The sequence below is a fragment of the Somniosus microcephalus genome, chromosome 10 (assembly GCF_052327205.1).
Source record: "Somniosus microcephalus isolate GS21.2 chromosome 10, FLI_Smic_1.0, whole genome shotgun sequence".
NCBI lineage: Eukaryota > Metazoa > Chordata > Chondrichthyes > Squaliformes > Somniosidae > Somniosus > Somniosus microcephalus.
Window position 1 is genome coordinate 176441430 of NC_140996.1, and position 15435 is coordinate 176456864.

The 15435-nt window shown below is 48.3% G+C and overlaps 1 protein-coding gene across 1 annotated transcript in view; it reads left to right on the plus strand.

Annotated features, from left to right (window-relative positions):
- Positions 1-15435, plus strand: part of LOC147111871 (anoctamin-7-like) — a 75681-nt gene that overhangs the window by 22603 nt on the left and 37643 nt on the right. The window contains exons 3-6 of the mRNA XM_085999211.1: positions 7643-7697; positions 7927-7986; positions 9889-10041; positions 12427-12619. Coding sequence (XP_085855337.1) covers positions 7643-7697; positions 7927-7986; positions 9889-10041; positions 12427-12619 — 461 coding nt within the window. The remainder of the gene's footprint in view (positions 1-7642; positions 7698-7926; positions 7987-9888; positions 10042-12426; positions 12620-15435) is intronic.

Below are 15435 nucleotides of genomic sequence, written 5' to 3' on the forward strand. Positions count from 1 at the left end.
TATTTATAGTCAAGCATGACTTGGACTCTTCATCTAACTCAAGTTGTAGGTAGGCGTTTGTTAGATCTAACTTCAAAAAGATCTGGCCACCTGTCAGCATTGTAAACAAATCTTCCACATTTGGCAACATATTGGGTAGATTATACTCTAGAACCTGGTTTACGGTTACCTGTAATCACTACACAACCTTACCATCTGACTGAGGTACAACAACAATGGGTGTAGCCCAATTACTCCGATCTACCTTAGAGATAATGTTCTCAGTTTCTAGTCTTTTGAGTTCTTGCTCAACTTTCTCCTTGAGTGCGTATGGTACGGGACATGGCTTGCACTAAACTGGTCTTGTGTCCTTCTGCACTCTGACAATCGTTTTGAAGTCTTGGATCAGACTGCCTGCTTCGCTGAACACCTTCGGATACTGCTTGATGACATCATCTTTCGATGCAAATTTCACTTCCACATGAAAAATCTCATTCTAATCCAGCTTCAATGATCCCAACCAATTTCGACCTATCAAGGCAGGCTTGTCTCCTGCCACTACTATGAGAGGCAAGTTCTGACACTGATCCTTGTATTTCACTAGTATGGTGACACTTCCTACTACAGGGATTTGCTCTCCTGAGTAGCCTCGCAGCTCTACCTTCGATTTCTCTAGCCGATAATCAAGCAACTTGTCACGATATAGTGATTCCGGTACTATGCTCATGGATGCACCAGTGTCGATTTCCATGGGTATCCCAGTTCCTGCGACATCTACTTGGATGACGATACCTCGCGAATCGCTGTTAGATACCTTCGTGCTCCTGATGACATGAATCTCCAGAAACTCCTCGTCCTGCTGCTTCTCTTAAATGGTATATAGTGTCTGGCAATTTCTTCTTCTAGCATTGTCAGTTGGTTTACTCTTTTGTCGGCACGCCTTCACAAGATGCCCAGTTTTCTTGCAGTAGAAACAGTCTGCCTTCACATATGGACAGCTATGAGCGATGTGTTGTCCCAGGCACCGATAGCACGACTTCAATGCACTGTTACCTTGGCCAGTTGCTGAGGCCTTGGGGCCCAACTGCCTTTTACTTTTAGCCTGCAGCCAATTCACCTCGGTTGTCTGACGACTGGAAATGGCACGGAACTCTCGGGAGTATCAGTCAGCCATATCCATCGACATAGCTGTCTGACAAGCTAAGTCAAAAGTCAAGTTAGGGGTTGTCAACAATTTACTTCTGATGCGTTCATTTTCAACCCACAAACAAAGCGGTCATGCAAAGCTCGGTCCTGAAGTTTCCGAAAGGACAGTGAATGGATAGCTTTTTTAAAGCTACAATGTACTCACTGATAGCCTTGCCATTTAATTGATCGCGTGTTCCAAAATGATAACTTTCAGCAATTTCCAGGGGCTCGGGACTGTAGTGTTGTTCTAACTTGGTTAGGATCTCCTTCAGTGGCGTGTCCTTTGGCTTGGCGGGAACAAGCAAATTTTTCAGGGTTTCATACACCTCGCGCCCTGCTTCAGTCAAAAAAAAAATAGCCCGTTTCACTTCTAAAACCACCCGGTTATGGTTTACATCATCGGGGACTTCGACAATGCTATTCGTGGTGAAAAACATTTCTAGCCGCTCCACATGCGCTCCAAAAGTCTCTCGGTCACAATGGAACTCACCCAAGCACCCTATTATTCCCATAGGCGTGGCCATCTGGACTCTGGCAATGTCAACAGTTCAGCCGCATGTACTCGAAATTTGCCTCGAATTTTTACGTTTTACTGCAAAACGAAGAACCTCTAACAGTTCCTCCATCGGTTGGCAGGATTATCCTCCAACAAAAATTTCAGCTAGGGAATCCGCAATCGCATCCTCATCGCCAATTCTGTGATATCTTGAGACACGGCATATGTATACAACAGCATAACATGGCTTCTGGTAAGAACTGTACTGCACATGGCTTTATTATTATATACATCTGTAGTCCACCAAGTGGCTCTATTACACAGGTCCTACGTAGTCTGAGTGTCGGTGTCAGAGACTACAGATGGCCTTGCAGGACGCCCTCGACCAGCTCTGAGCCTGGAGGCCCAGCTGTAAACTGCACCACCTCAGGCTGGGCGGCGGCAGTCTGGCCTGGCTGGATGACGGGCAGCGGCAAGGGGAATGGCGGGGTGGCAGTGGTGGGAGCAGGAATGCTGTCATCCTGAAAGAGGACAACAGCTTCCTGCTCCACTAACCCACTGGCACTCTCCCGGGGCAGCACCTTAGCATCCCTATCAATCTGCTGAAGCACACATTGCTGGCCTGCCGCGACACTGTGAGATCCCCGCTGGACTGTGGTGGACCCAGCGACGATGGCAGCAGTCAAAGCTTGCATGGCATCAAGCTGAGACTGCATTAGAGCAGTCTGAGACTCAATGGCAGCAACCATTGACTGCATTACAGAACTAAGACGTTGCGTGGCTTCCGCCTGTGCTCCAATGGATGCTGTCACATCGCCCATGACACGCGGCATGAGGTCTGGGTCCCCATGGTCTCTCAGGGAGTCGACCATGCTTTGCAGACTGCCAAAGATGGGCTCCATGGTGTGCGCAGAGCTCTGTGCAATGTTGGAGGCGGACTCCTCCATGCTCCTTACCATTGCCGTGAGGCTCACGGGCACCCTTGCCATTGCACCTATGATCTCAGTGTGCAACAGAACTCTCCCTCCAAGGAGCTGGCTCCCGAGCTACCCTTTCCTCCTGGCCTTGCTGCAGCCCATTCGTCCCCAGTGCAGCCCCCCTCTAGTAAACTTGCCTCTAAAGATCGCGTCGTCCCAGTATCTGAGGTGCTGCCTGTGGGTGTGACATGCAGTGACGCGGTGCTTTCTTCCTCCTCCTCTTCTCCTGCCTCACTCTCAGTGGGGGACTCAGGGACAGGCTGGTCATCTGGTTGCTGATTACCTGAAAGCATAAAGGCACAAGACTTGCATTAAGGTGAGGGCAGGGGGGCAGGAAGGGAGCAAGGAATGCAGACAGTATAATGAGCTGGAAAGTGGGAAAGGCTTGTGCTGTGAGGGGGAAGTGGGATGAGAGAAGGAGAGGGGATGAACATACTGTTGTTGCCCCCAAGGGGGTTAACGTCGCTGATAGCCACAGTGCCCACCACCTGACGCCCAATGACTCAACACTCGCTCCTCCAGGTCTGTAAGCTGTTGGATGTCTGCTTCACCCCCGCCTGTTCGTTGCTGCTCCCTCTTATTGTGGGCCAGCTTGGCCTGCAAGAGAAAGGAAAGTGTGTGAGTGAGTGTGGAGCAATGTGTTTGGGAAATGTGCCTGCCATAGTTGAATAGCTGTGATTGTAGGCAAGGCGTGAGATGTGGATGTGAGTTTGAGTAGGTGGAGATGCTTGGTGGGTGAATGATGGAGGTGTGGTGGTTTGTGCTGTGTGTACAGACTGAGGTTCAGATGCTGGTATGTAGGACTTGTTGAAGCATGTGCTCATCCTGACCACCCGAGTGAGGTCTTTGAATTTTTTACGGCACTGTGTGAGGGTCCTGAGGCCCACACTGCTGGCCGAGATGCCCTGGGCCACTTCCCTCTACATCGCCCTGAAGACATGGGGCAATGGCCTCCTGCCAGTGACCGGGAACAGCACTGCTTTCGACTGCTGTGCCCAATGCCTCTAATGCCTTTTCGTTGAAACGGCAAGCACTCTCCCTGGGACTGGGATTAGCCATGAGGATAAGAGGTGCAGCTGTTCAGTTGGAGGTCGCCTTCAGAGCCAGCAATGTTGAGAATGAGGTTGTGCTGAATGATTGAACCTCCCCTTTAAGAGCTGGAAGGAACCAGTGTGAATGATGAGTCCTGATTGGAGTGCACCTGAAATTGGTTATCGCTCTGCGGGTAGCGCCCCGCTCTGTGTGTAGCGCCCTAAGTTAGGTGATTAGCGCTTGATTTAGCGCTCCAGTGCTCTCCTGGAGCGCTAACAATCAATTTAGCGGGAGGTCAGAAGGATTAGTGCCTGGCGCTAATTCTCCAACTTTTTTTAATTTAGCGCCCCAACTGGGGCGATACCGAATTTCTAGCCCATTTTAAAATCTAGGCAAAACATTTTCAGTGCAGTACTGAGGGAATAATATAACATTGGAGGTACAGGTAGACTATCCCTTATCCGAAAACCTTGGGATCAGCTGTGTTTCGGAATTCGGAATTTTTCGGATTTCAGAACGGATGAAATGGACAGGGGGGAGGGGAGGAGTCGGACATGGGGGGGGAGTCGGACATCGGGGGGGGGGGAGTCGGACATGGGGGGGGGAGTCGGACATCGGGAGGGGAGTCGGACATCGGGAGGGGAGTCGGACATGGGGGGGGGAGTCGGACATCGGGGGGGGGGAGTCGGACATCGGGGGGGGGGAGTCGGACATCGGGATGGGAGTCGGACATCGGGGGGGAAAGTTGGACATCGGGGGGGGAGTCGGACATCGGGGGGGGAGTCGGACATCGGGGGGGGAGTCGGACATCGGGGGGGAGTCGGACATCGCGGGGGAGTCGGACATCGGGGGGAAAGTCGGACATCAGCAGGGGAGTCGGACATCGGCGGGGGAGTCGGACATCGGGGGGGGAGTCGGACATCGGGGGGGAGTCGGACATCGGGGGGGGAGTCGGACATCGGGGGGAAAGTCGGACATCGGGGGGGAGTCGGACATCGGGGGGGAGTCGGACATCGGGGGGGGAGTCGGACATCGGGGGGGTAGTCGGACATCGGGGGGGAGTCGGACATCGCGGGGGAGTCGGACATCGGGGGGAAAGTCGGACATCGGCAGGGGAGTCGGACATCGGCGGGGGAGTCGGACATCGGGGGGGGAGTCGGACATCGCGGGGGGGAAAGTCGGACATCGCGAGGGTGGGGCGAATCGGACTTCTCGGGGGTGGGGAGGGTAGGGAAGCTTGTTGAGCCTGAGGAAAACACTTCTGCTCCTCCTTGCCCACAAGCAGTGCAATAAAGGCACTTACCTCACGGTTCCAGCCCTTCGCACCTCCTTTTACCTTAAGCTTTTACACTGGAAATACAGAGAGACGCTCCACGAAAAAACTTTCGGTTTTCAGTGGTTTTTGGTTTTCGGAAGTGCGGATAAGGGATAGTCTACCTGTACTGACTTACAGATGAGAAATCTGGACTGCATGTACATTTGCAATTATCCTTGACTTGTGTTTTGAAATTTTTTCATAATTTTTCCATTGAAAGCTTTTAGAAAAAATAGTTACATTTAAATGTTTTTTGAAGCACACTGGTGGTGAAATTGGCCTGTGGTGGTAGTGGAATATGGGCGATAATGAATTGGCAGCACGCTTTATACCACACCTGATTTTCCTCTTCCTCAAAGTCAGTGGAAAAGAAAATCGAGCGCGGTGTAAAACGGGCTGCCGATTCATTATTGCCTATTTTGCACTACCGCCAAAAAACAATTTCGCCCCTAATGTGTTTGCGCAAGCTTAAAAAAAGCCACTTGAGATGATAGGTGTTTAAAATGCTGATGTTATCACATAGACCACAAATAATAAGAAATCCGATAGCTTGTCTTGGCAATTAATAAACGGCTCACACTCATCATGCTGGGAAATTTCTGATCCCTTTAGGCTATGATCAGAGGGAGATAAAAAAAAAGACAGTGTGAATGATGAGTCCTGATTGGAGCACACCTGAAATTGGTTATCGCTCTGCGGGTGGCACACCGCTCTCTGTGTGTAGCGCCCTAAGTTAGATGATTAGCGCTTGATTTAGCGCTCCAGTTCTCTCTTGGAGCACTAACAATCAATTTAGCGGGAGGTCAGTTCTTAAAGGCACTTGGCCAAAAATTTTTTTAAGGACAGCAGGTTCCAACAAAGGCTGCAAGAAGTTTAGAATTCAGGTGAGTAATTAGAAGTTTCTTTCAGTCAAGCAAGATAACCCACTGATATGGGGAAAGTATCTTGTTCATTATTACACAAAGTTGTACTGATTGGAATAAATAAATCTAATCGTAACTGTTGCTCTATATCGTCACATGATGTGAAATAGAGCAGTTTAACGATTTGTATTTGGTTTCTTTTTACCAAGTGCTTACTTAGTCTGCCTTTGGAGAGATTGAAGATGCATATGTGTGAATGACACACATATTCCATTCAGATGATAAGGGGATACTATTCTTGCCCTTGGGTTACTGTAAGATTATAATCTTTTTGCTTATTTAATTTTCTTTTTAATACTTTTTTGATATGTAGACAATCATAATTATAATTGGCAGAAGGATAGATGAGAAATTACTGAGTAGCTTGGCTTATAAAAAAGAGCAACCGTTTTAAAATAGTACATATAACTGAACAATGGTACATTAAGATATTGCAGCAGGACCTTGGCAAAGGCTGCGAACTGCTCAACCATAGCAAGAACTAGACTGATAAGATAGCAAAGCAGACAGACAGGGAAGATGCCTTAGTGTCAATCAAGCTTCTTGAAATAATTTAACTGCTGTGGAAATATACAAAAAAAAGGAAGGACTGGGTAAAGTTAGATGACACGAGATACCCTATGGAGAGAGAAAGGAAGGTTGCGTGTAAGCCAGCGATTGGATCAGTAAGACTCCATGGGGACAAAATTCGGTTGCTTTGTACCTCCCGTTAGCGCCCTGGGGGGGCGCTAATGAGGCGCAAAGCTCCTTGTGCCTGGGCGCGGCGCCACTAACACCTCCCACGAAATTCAGCGGGAGGTTAGCGGCAGCAGTAGCCGGTAGTGCCCCACTCGCGCCCTGGCCGCAAACTTCAGTTGCACCCCCTGACCTATTGGCGGACAATATGTCCAACAGGGTCAGGGTGGCGTTTTTACAGCCGCGGCGGCGCAAGTTAAAGAGCAGATGTCGGGCAGCCATTTCTTTTCTGGCCGCCTGCCAGCATCTGCCCCCTTTTCCTTTTTTTTCCAGGGTGCCAGCCGTGATCGCTCAGCCCGGCACTCCTCTTGAGTGCCGGGCTGCTCTCCCGGCACCCTGCTCCACTGTGGTCCAGCAGGGCCCCGGTGTGCGCAGCACTAGGCCCCTCCCCTTTAATTAGGGGACGGAGGCCTGCAATGACGCGGCGCTACATGCCGACACAGGTGGCGCTGTTGCACGTAGCGCAGCAAAATTCACTGGTAGCATCCCAAGCAAGTGAGGGAGCACTTCCAGTAGCGCCCTGCCTCCTGCTTGGGGCGCTACCACTGAACTGGTGAAGTTAGCGCCCCAAAGGGGGCGCCACCAAATGTCTCCCCCCACAGGTTTTGAATGAGAGTAAGGGTATAAGAAGGAGGTTTCGACAGCCACAAAGTGTAGAAGATTGGAGTCGAGTTCGGGTTACGTTATCGTATAATTAGATGCCCAGAACACTTAAGAGAGCGTCTAGTACTACTATACCCAAGAGAATATTTAACATGGTTCATTGTTTCATATATGTTCAATCACAAATTTAACTTGATGAATCTCTCATTCAAAAATATACTTTATTGTATTCCTTCATGTTTCAGTTAGTATAACATCAAACATAGTAAGTCCTGCTATGATAGTTCTATCTCTCCAAGAGGGACAGGTATAACAAAAACCATGCGATCATTTATAGAATGATGGTAGCATTCTTTCTGAAAAGTAATTGTATCACATTCTGTTTATTCTATAGGTTCACCACATTCTGAACGACCTCCAAATACCCATTGAAAATCATAAGAAGAAAGGTAACATTAGGGAGCCATCAATTTACAGTTTCAGCATTTCTGTTCAGGAAGTATTTTTTATTAAATGTCGATTACAATGATGTGCTGCACCAAAGAGCTACATTGCATTATGGATGGTTTGCAATAACCTACTGAACTTTTAAATATAAATTACATTTTATTAAACTTTTGGTATCCAGTTTGCTCTGCCTTTTTATAACATCCTTATAATTGTTGTTGTTAATTGCAGGGGAACCTAATGAAGATACAGAACTGCATTCCTTTTTGCCGCCTAGTAACACAGAGGAAGGTATGTCATTCACTCGATTTAGAAGTACAATGTCCAACCTAATTAAACTAATTTTCTTTCTTTTATCCCAAGAGATATAAAGGTCGACTTTCCTTTCCTCACCCACACCAGATGCTGGACAGGCCTAGCATGCACAAGTGCTGTGAAGGCCTCAATCCAGCCAATGTTGCTGTCCTGGGTCATTAGCGCCCCCGCCACAGCCCTGTGCCCTCATAAGGTATTGTACTATCCAACAGCAGCTTAACGGTCTCAAGGCACCTCCTCCTCCTCGTCCCCTTCCTCCTCTGCCTCGTCATCCTCCTGAGGTAATCCCGCAGCCCCCATGACTGTGAGGAATTGTTGTGAGCAGAAGCCTTTAACAAATAATGAGTGACTTCTGCACTTGAATGAACAATCCCTGTCACCAAAATAACTTGAAATAATTAAAGAGAGCTGTTTCAGTTGTAGGAAGGAGCAAACAGGCACTGAAACTGCAAAATCCTGTCGGCTACAGCTGATTGGGGATGGTGCCTTTAAATATCGCTGCTGCAGCCTGCTTTTTGTTTGTAGACGCCAGCTCTCCCTATCGTTGTTCTGCGCTGTCATTAAGGTAAGTGGCTAGATCCAGTGTTGGAGATCGGATGTCCAGTGAGCGTTGCACACTCACTGAAGTCACAATCTCCATCATGGCGAGCTCCCTGGCGATCAAGGTTACCGGCAGTGCTATTGGCACCACCGATATGGCGTGTGGTGCTGGAACCGGCATCAGCTGTCATTGCGGCATTTCAGCACCATCTCCTGGCGCTAACCGCCACACGAATTTCCCCCCGTTAAACTCTCTATTTTAGATTATTTAAATTAATCAAAAGTTAGTTAGTCTAATAGAGGAGAAATAATTTGATAGGACTGTAAGACTGTAATTATAGGTTTATGTTGCCATGGTCCAGATTCAAAGGGCCAATGTTAATTCAGCTGCATCCTTTGTATAAGAAACATCCTAATCGAGTTTAATGGTTTTAAGGACACCTTCAGTAAAAAGTATCTCGAGACTTTTCAGTGTTTGATCGAATTCTGTTAATGTTCAAATCTTGGTTTGTGTATTAAATACTATTGCAATGATCGTAATTTATTAATAAAATAAAATTTCTGGCTGCTAAATTATTTAAAATGAGTTGTTGGCAAATCAGCAATCTCCTCTGTTTCCTGATTGGCTAAGAGTCAGGAAGTGAAAGGAGCATCGCCCCACGTGATCCCAGGTTCGCATACACACAACGGTGCACTCCTGGGCTCCGTGGGCCACTACGCTGTGCACAACTCTGCACCGTTTGAAAGCAACTTCTCGAAGGGGAGTTCACACAAGGTAAGTGAATTTCGTTCAGATGTTGATTGCGTACTCCTCAGCTACGTCTCCGACCGCAAATTCAGGGCCATTATTTTTGAAGTGCATTCACCATTGTAATGTAGTGAAATGTGGCAGCCAATTTACACTCAGCAAGATCCCACAAACAGCAGTATAATAAACGTATGCTTGAAGAATGAATGTTGACCAGTACATCAGGAGAACTGCCTTCTTCAAATAGTGCCATGGGATGTTTTGCATTCACCTGAGAGGGCAGATAGGACTTCAGTTTAACATCTCATCCAAAAGACAGCACCTCCAGCAATGCAACACTCCCTCAGTACTGTACTGAAGTGTCAGCCTAGAATAAGTGGTCAAGTCCATGGAGTGAGGTTTAGAACCCACAAACTTCTGATTCAGAGGCGAGAGTATTAGTATTGAGCCAAAGCTGACACATTTCACATAATCCTTGAATGATGTTAAACTCAATTTCTTATTCACATATATTTATATTAAGACAGAATGTTCTCTCATTCCCTGACTGTTATTCTTATTAAAGCAGGTTGTTGTTTTCTAACAAATAGATTGTGAGAAAGAAGATGGAAAAATGAAAATGATTCGCACTTTACCATACTTACTAATGAAGAAAGCATTTCAATCTGCCTTCACACTGCATGAAGAACCCAAAATCAAATCTGAAGGGGAACCCAGTGCATCTTCATTACAGGAAAATGGTGGTAAGTAGAGAAAGCCTCATGACCAGTGTGACTGACTGCAGATGAATTTTGGTAATGGTGGATAATGCATCAGATAATTCATGTGAATAGTGGGTGCAAGATTTTAGCTTCTGCCTTATCTGCTCTGGTCCCTCCCTAAACCTCTCTGCCTCGCTATCCTCTTTTAAGACACTCCTTGAAACCTACATCTTTGATCAAGATTTTGGTCACCTGTCCTAATATCTCCTTATGTGGTTTGGTGTCAAATTTTGTCTGTTAACGCTCCTGTGATGCGCCTTGGGATGTTTTACTAAGGTGCTGTATAAAAGCATGTGTTGTTGTTATCTTATTATTAGGTTTGAGACTCCAGTGTCAGCAACTTTAATACTTTATTAAGAAATACAAGATTTAGCCTCTGTCCTAGCTTATATTGACACATTAATCATAGATTTCTTTTATTCGTTCATGAGATGTGGGCATCGCTGGCAAGGCCAGCATTTATTGCCCTTGAGAAGGTGGTGGTGAGCCACCTTCTTGAACCGCTGCAGTCCGTGTGTGAAGGTACTCCCACAGTGCTGTTAGGGAGGGAATTCCAGGATTTTGACCCTGAAGGAACGGCGATATACTTCTAAGTCAGGATGGTGTGTGACTTGGAGGGGAACTTGGAGGTGGTGATGTTCCCATGCAAATGCTGCCCTTGTCCTTCTAGGTGGTAGAGGTCGAAGAAAACACATTACTTACATGTAGACAATCCACTGGATGGATCTGTGGATGCCTTGAGCTTGAACTTGTCTTAAGTTCAAATCGCCCCAGACCAGTGGAATACACCAACCTTTATATCTCTTCTATAACACACCTACTTTAGTTACAGGATATGATGTAACCACAGCACCACGTGTTATTCCCTTCGGCTGAAAAAAGGTAGAAACCAGTTTTGTCTGGTTCTGTAATACAGACATCTGGGGGGTAAATTTAACCCCCAAAAATGGATGGATTTGGGTCAGGTGGGAGGTTAAAAAGTTAAAAATCTGAAACAGGAACCCAACCCATCTCGAACCCGCCCACTTCCGGTTTTAACGGAGGTGGGACAGGGGTTTGGGTGGGCGACCAATCTGCTCTCAGGAGGCGGGTCAGTTGTTGAAACCTTTTAAGCAGGCTGCGTGCCTTCATTTTAACAGTGTTTTTATTTTTAACCCATGTCAGCTGGGTTTCCCGGGCCTCGGAAACCCGACAGGCAAAAGGAGGCAAGAAGGGCAGGATCTGTAAGGTCAGTGCCTTCACAGCACTGCTTGTGGGCCAGGAGGAGCAGGAGTGTTTCCCCCCAGCCCAACAAGCTTACCTGTAAACCCCTCGCAATCTGTATGCTCACCGCCCCCTCCCGCGATCGGATCTCCCGACATCGGACCTCCCGACGATCATCTCAACTGCCCCCCCGGCAATCTCTACCTCCCAACCACGATCTCACTCCCCCGACTAACATCTCACTCCCCCCCGACCACCATCTCGTTCCCCCGACCACCATCTCGCTCCCCCGACCACCATCTCGTTCCCCCGACGACCACCACATTCCCCTGACCACCACCTTGCTCCCCCGACTAACATCTCACTCCCCCCAACCACCATCTCGTTCCCCCGACCACCACCTCGCTCCCCCGACCACCACCTCGCTCCCCCGACCAACATCTCGCTCCCCCTGTGATCTCTCACCACCCCCCTCCCTCGACCGCAATCACTCCCTGCCTCCCTATCTACTCCTCTGCTGCATTCTTCTGCTGCAGGCTTTCCCGCCCGACAGGCAGTCAGCCCGTCAATCAGGCTGGCTGTCAGGTGGGAGACCTAAAGAAAGAATGTAAACAATGTCTGCAGTTAAGAACTGCAGGACCTTCAGGAAACCTGTACGTCCATAACTCACTCCCCCCCCCCCCCCCCCCCCCCCCACGCAAATATTGGGCCCTGGTTTCATCTCTGAGCTCTTCAAGGTTGCTCTGAGAAATCTCCTGATCTCCATCCTGTAACCCCTGCTAGAAGCTGTACATATGTGGACATCTGGTGAGGATAAGGTCAGGCACAGGCTGCAATACCCTCTAGATTTGAATAGCAAATTAGATGCGCTACTGCCCCCTGTGGAACCAACCCCAGCAAGTCAGCACTTTCAGGAAAGCAGAAGAGAAAATCTGGAACCAAAGCTAAAAGCAGGGAGGTTCTCAATGCACAAATGCCTGTTAGTAGTTGTGCATAATTGTATTCCACTTCCTTACTGGAAGTCTTTCTACGATCTATGTTTAGGGACTCAATTTAATTGTTAAGAAAGGAATCAAAATAGTTTTTGTTTCACTTGATGCAACATCTGATTTTACATTTTGCAAATGTGTATTAAATGTAATGAGTCTTGTTAACTTTCTGCAGATCTTCACAACAGATGGACGGATCTTAATAATCTGTGGGCTAACACCTATAGATTTCAGCCATTATGGAAGATTAGAAACTATTTTGGAGAAAAAATTGCATTTTATTTTGCTGTGATGGAACTTCTTTTATTCAGCTTAACTTTTCCTGCACTCGTTGGTTTAGCTATTTTCATATATGGCTTTTATCAAAGGTAATGAAATTCAGGTGCTTACTTTCTAACAGAATTTGAGTGCAACGCCTTGTGATAAGAATAAAAAAGGTAGGATAGAAAGAAGGTTATTTTGTCTCTCAAGCTCACCCTGTCCGATTGACTCATCACATGAAGACCCATGCTCTAGCCTTACCTCTAAAGCACACGTGGTGTCAATATCTGAGATGGTGAGATTGAGTGACGCTGCACCATTAGGAAGGCTGGCCTTCTCATCCTGAAGTGGCAGAGTATGTCCACATCTTCAGCAGCTGAAATGAAAGAGAAAGACAAGAGTCAGTTTTTAGTGTAAAGGGGGAGAAGCGAGAGAAGTGGCTGCAGTTTGCCATGCAGAGTGTGTAGGGTGAGATAGAAGTAATAAGGAACAAAGAGGATAAGGTGTGAAGAGACCCTATGCAATGTTTTCTCTAGCGTTGCAAGTCACTACAGCCACGACTCTGCCCCTGCCCCTGATAGCCAGCGGCTTTCTTTAAGTGGGAGAGGCTGTGCAGTCCGGCTCGGTCTCCTCTGCTAGCACCCTGCCGTCTGCAATTTTGGGCTACATTCTGTAAGAAAGAAGGGAGTGTGTTAGTGACATCCTCGTGAGATGCTTAGGGAATGTGCCTGTCTTGGTAGAATAGCTAGTATGCAGTGTGTCAGATGTGAGGTGTGGGGAAATGAGGGCTGCAAAAGTGGTGAGTGTATGAGTATGAGGAGAAGGAGGCGTGAAACGTGGTGCAGTGATTGCAGGAGATTGTAGGGAAGCGGGAAGGGCAGCATTGTGAGTAATGAGGCTGGAGGTGTGAGCAGAGAGTAAGAGAGCAGTATTATTACCTTGATAACTCTGGTGAGGTCATTGAACATCTTTTGGCACTGCAGCCATCTCCCGGGAGATAAACTCTTGGCATTGACCTCTTCTGCAATGCCATCTCACTGGCGGCAGAGCTGTTGCTGGGAGGGCTTTCTGCTGCCTGGGGGGAACAGGATCTCCCTCCTCCTGTCCAGCGCCTGGATTAGGGCCTCCAAAGCAGCATCCAAGAACCAGGTGGCACAATCTTGCAGCCATTTTTATATTTAGAAGCTTTCCCTGTTGTCTGCAGCCAGAGTGCACCTCCCCTTTAAGAGGTGCTGGCCACCTTTAAGTGGCATCAGAGACACCCGATTTCCAGCCTCCCCAAACAGGTGTACAGGCAATGAATAATGCTGGCTGCTCACTTGACTCATTATAGCGAGCACGCAGCACGAATATTACATGCTGTCTGGGACAACACTAACAGGTGCATGCAGTGTGTGCCCCGCCCCCTGTGCATCAGGTTTCTGGTGCAGTTGAATTTCTAGGCCACAGTATAGTACATATATTGCTACAGCAGTAAACATAACATTTAAATATTCAAATAAATTTGATTGCTGTGCCAGTCAATGATCCCTGTAATTTTTCTTGGCGTCGCATGGCCCCCAGAAGGGGCTGCGCAGGCCATTCAAAATACTGTGTTTGTGCGGTTTTTGCATTGAAAAGCCGTCAAGCCTGTAACATTTGCATACTGAATTATCATTGGCCCGCAGGCATCTGTAAGGAATACCTATTATATTCACGTGATCACATGCTGAGTTGTCATTGGCCTGCAGGCATCTGTAAGGGGTCCTAACTCCATCTTGTCCCCACTGCGTTATAATTGAGATCGCAGACCTAGTGTTTAATAAAAGAGTTAAACTGTAATACTCCGTTGTCCTGCAATTCATTATTTTTGTACAAAGTGTGCAAAACAAGACGTGTCAGAACAGGGATTTGAAATGGACATCGTTGGAGCTCCCTTACCCGAATGAATTGGGAATCTTTGAACTTACCTAGAGAATGGAGCAAGTTCAAGCAACACGTGGAGTTGATGTTTTCGGGTCCACTGAAAAGCAAAGGGGAGGAAGAAAGATGCAGCTACCTACTCCTGTGGATCGGAGAAAAAGGGAGAGACATTTTTAACACATGGGCCTAGAAATTGAGTTGGCGCCGCGCCAGGGCTTTAGCGCCGGAAATTTAGCGCCGGCGCTAAGTCCCCCTGCGCGCGCCAAAAATTCAGTAGCGCCACGCCCAGACGGCTGCCGGCGCTACTGGAGGGTGTCAGCGCCTCGCAATGGGCGCTGACTGCCGCATTGCGGCGCTAATCCGCCGCTGCGGCACCCGATGCGGTGCGGCAGGCTGGGGAAGTGCAGGCCTCCTCCTTCCGTTGAGGAGCTGCCTGCACCCGACCGCTGGCCGTTGATCTGTGGAGAAAAATGAGCCCGGCACCTCGGAGAAGTGCCGGGCTCGCGGCCCACACGCATCTGTGCCGCGGGGGGGTGTTGGAGGAGTCCGGGGAGGGAGGTGCGGGCAGGCGGCTGCCGGGAAAGCGGCCGGCCGCCGCGCGACCTTAATGCGCCGGCGCTAAGACCCGTAGCGAACTTTTGAAAAATCGTTGGTTGCGGCTGCCACGGGCGAGGCGGCCGCAACTCAATTTCGGCGTTCGGGCGCGTTGCCACGGCAACCGGGACGCTGCGCACACCGATGACGTCATCGGTGCCGGCGCAGCGCAACCGGCTAACGCCGATGGCAGCGCCCAAGTGAATTTCTCAATCGGCTGTACTTGCGGCGCAAGGCCCTCTAGCGCCTCAAAATGGGCGCTAACCCCACTCAATTTCTAGGCCATGGTCTCTCACCGCAGATGAAGCAAAGGTACTGAAAAGTTATTTCGACCATTTTGAATCATATGTGATGCCCAAGCCAAATACGATATTCGCTAGGTACAAGTTTCAGAAGAAAGTACAAGGAGCTAGTGAGTCGCTTTGAA